Source organism: Impatiens glandulifera, chromosome 8, assembly GCF_907164915.1.
Source record: "Impatiens glandulifera chromosome 8, dImpGla2.1, whole genome shotgun sequence".
Lineage (NCBI taxonomy): Eukaryota > Viridiplantae > Streptophyta > Magnoliopsida > Ericales > Balsaminaceae > Impatiens > Impatiens glandulifera.
Window position 1 is genome coordinate 40,900,991 of NC_061869.1, and position 2,538 is coordinate 40,903,528.

General features: G+C 32.1%; 1 protein-coding gene across 1 annotated transcript; it reads right to left on the minus strand.

The window, feature by feature from the left end:
• Positions 1-474: 474 nt before the first annotated feature.
• On the minus strand, positions 475-2,276 carry LOC124912124 (macrophage migration inhibitory factor homolog). The gene is made up of 3 exons (XM_047452686.1): positions 2,044-2,276; positions 1,714-1,914; positions 475-688 (listed from the first exon to the last, which is right to left on the minus strand). Exons 1-3 carry the CDS (start codon positions 2,152-2,154, stop codon positions 653-655), a joined length of 348 nt encoding a protein of 115 aa, XP_047308642.1. The 5' UTR covers positions 2,155-2,276; the 3' UTR covers positions 475-652.
• Positions 2,277-2,538: the final 262 nt, after the last annotated feature.

Genomic DNA, 2,538 nt, shown 5'->3' on the forward strand with positions numbered 1-2,538 from the left:
ATTAAGTGGCGACTCTTAAAACATTTTTAAAAGTACGTCAACATTGTTAAGTTCTATTTCGGTTTATCATCTCAATTTGGGTGAAACAACCCCTGAGTGAGTTGTTTCTTCACCTCGTTTTACGGGATTCGAGTGGAAGATAAGTCAATAGACTTGACAAAACCTAATCAACAGAATCATTTTTTTAAAAGTACTCAGCTTGAACTTACCATTAAAATCCCCATCTCATACCGTTGAAGCATTCGAGCGGTAGGTAAGACACAAAACACATACCAATTGTGAAGTACGAAAAGCCATTAAAAACGAGTTCAGTGTTTGGAAATTTTGAAAGAGTGGAAGAAGACGTATAGAAGGATACACTAAATTGAATATCATATATGAATTAGCTATAATAAATAGATTGTTTTACATTTAGCTCTTACTATTGCATGTTTTAATCACGTGAATAGTAAGCAATTAATATGTCCTAACCCATCATAATAATATGAATACATTTCATTTCAATTAAGGAACTTGCAACACATCAAACACATCCATATAAACACAACTGGATTCTTACCAATTTCAAGAGTTCATAAAGGAAATAGACAAACTTTAACAACTAACTTGAAATGACCGAAGAAGGAAGAATAGTCTACGACGAACTAGCCGATCAAAAAGTAGAGCCGTTGAAACCAAAGAACGATCGCTAAAACAAGGAAAACAGAGACAGTTAGACTATGTTTGCTTACATGGAATTATAAATAAAAAATTAATTGATTTTATAATTTATATATACAAATCACAAAATTAATAAAATATATTTTCAAAATCAAAACATATCTACTCAGTTGCATAAGTTCAAAATAAATTTCCTGTAATATGGTAATTAGATCATTTTCCTAATCAAAGGGCATGCCAATTGATTAGATAGAGAATAATCTCACACCATATTGGAAAACCATATCACAGAGACAATCAAGTATTCTAATCATATAAGAAAATCTAAATGCCAGCAATTGTAATTGGAAGGCAATGACAATATACCAAACAACTAAACACATGAAAACTTGCATTTAAGCCAAACCAATGTAAATCAAAGTAATGGGTGTGGCTACCTCTAAGCATGTGAGACTATACAACAACTATAGACAAAAATCAAAAGTAATTAACTAAGTTATTAATCTCATAATTACATCCATTAATTATAATGATTTCTCGATATGTAACATCATAATATCCCCCACACGTCATGCTTCATTACTAGTTTGAGTTACATCCGTTTAGGACTCTAGAAGTGACACTATGTTCTCACAATATTCAAAGGGTGCCCTTCTTCACACCTTGTTTCACCAATGGATCAGTTTTGTAATGCCTCGGACCCTCAGATCTGTTAGGTGTGTGAGACTATAAGCTATAGAAACCTTAAGCGAATCAACTGGTTCACCAAAGTCCAAACTCAAAAGGTAATTATATCTCTTTAGCTTCACACTTATAATGAGTGTATAATAACTCTTTTTACCTTTGCAATTCAAGATTTGTTCTCTGTGGATCGATCTTAGGTCATTGAAGCTACTTTGATGGGATTTCTTCCTTACACATTAAGTCATTTATATAACTTCTTGAAAGGAAAAAGAAACTAATTGTTTTCTCTAACTCATATACCTTGAGTTTCCATAAGAAAGAAAGAAAAAAAAGACTTATGAAGTACAAGAAATGGTCAGAGAAGCTCACCTGAACATCATAAAACTTGATGTAAAACCTAGAACTCTGAATAGAGAGCTTAAGTTGGAGAATTTCGGCAATGGTTGAACTCAACTTTCCATTAACACTTGGTCCTAGACCCCCAATTGAGATCAATTCTCCGTACGCAGCTGGTTCTTCTGTCCCAGAAAAAGCCATGGGAACGCTTCCTTCCAACAGAATCATCACATACTGAAAATCCCACAAATAAAATGAAAAGAAACAGTAATTTCATCGAACAGTTGATAGTCATCAACAGGTGACAAAGTCAATTAACTAACACAAACAAACATTCCAAGTTCAAAGGGAAAACGAACGAACCGATTCAGGTTTACCGATGATCTTAGCAACAGCTTTGGTAGCATCCTTGAGAATATCGGAGGTAACCACGGTATCTACAGGGACATTTGTAAAGAGCTTTAAAGTCGGCATATCCGTCTTTCTCTCTATATCTATCTGTTCAGCCTGCGGAATTGAAGTCTTGAAACAGAATCAAGCTTGGAAAAGAATGGAAGATATATCCGGATGGCTTTGCTTTGATTAATGCAGATAATGGTATTCTGAATTAGCTTATTTTGTATTCCTGCCATTCAATTATCTATATATTAAAAAAAAAAAGTTTACTTTTTTACATTTTAATGATAATTAATATTGTTGTGTAATTAATTACTTACCTTTTCTTTCAAAATTCTTAATGAACTAATTTATAATTCAGATTATATTGAGAATTTTGATCAACAATAAAAAAAAAATATAAATTTTCATTTATTATATAAACCTATATAGTATATTCTTTCATTTATATATTGGATAATT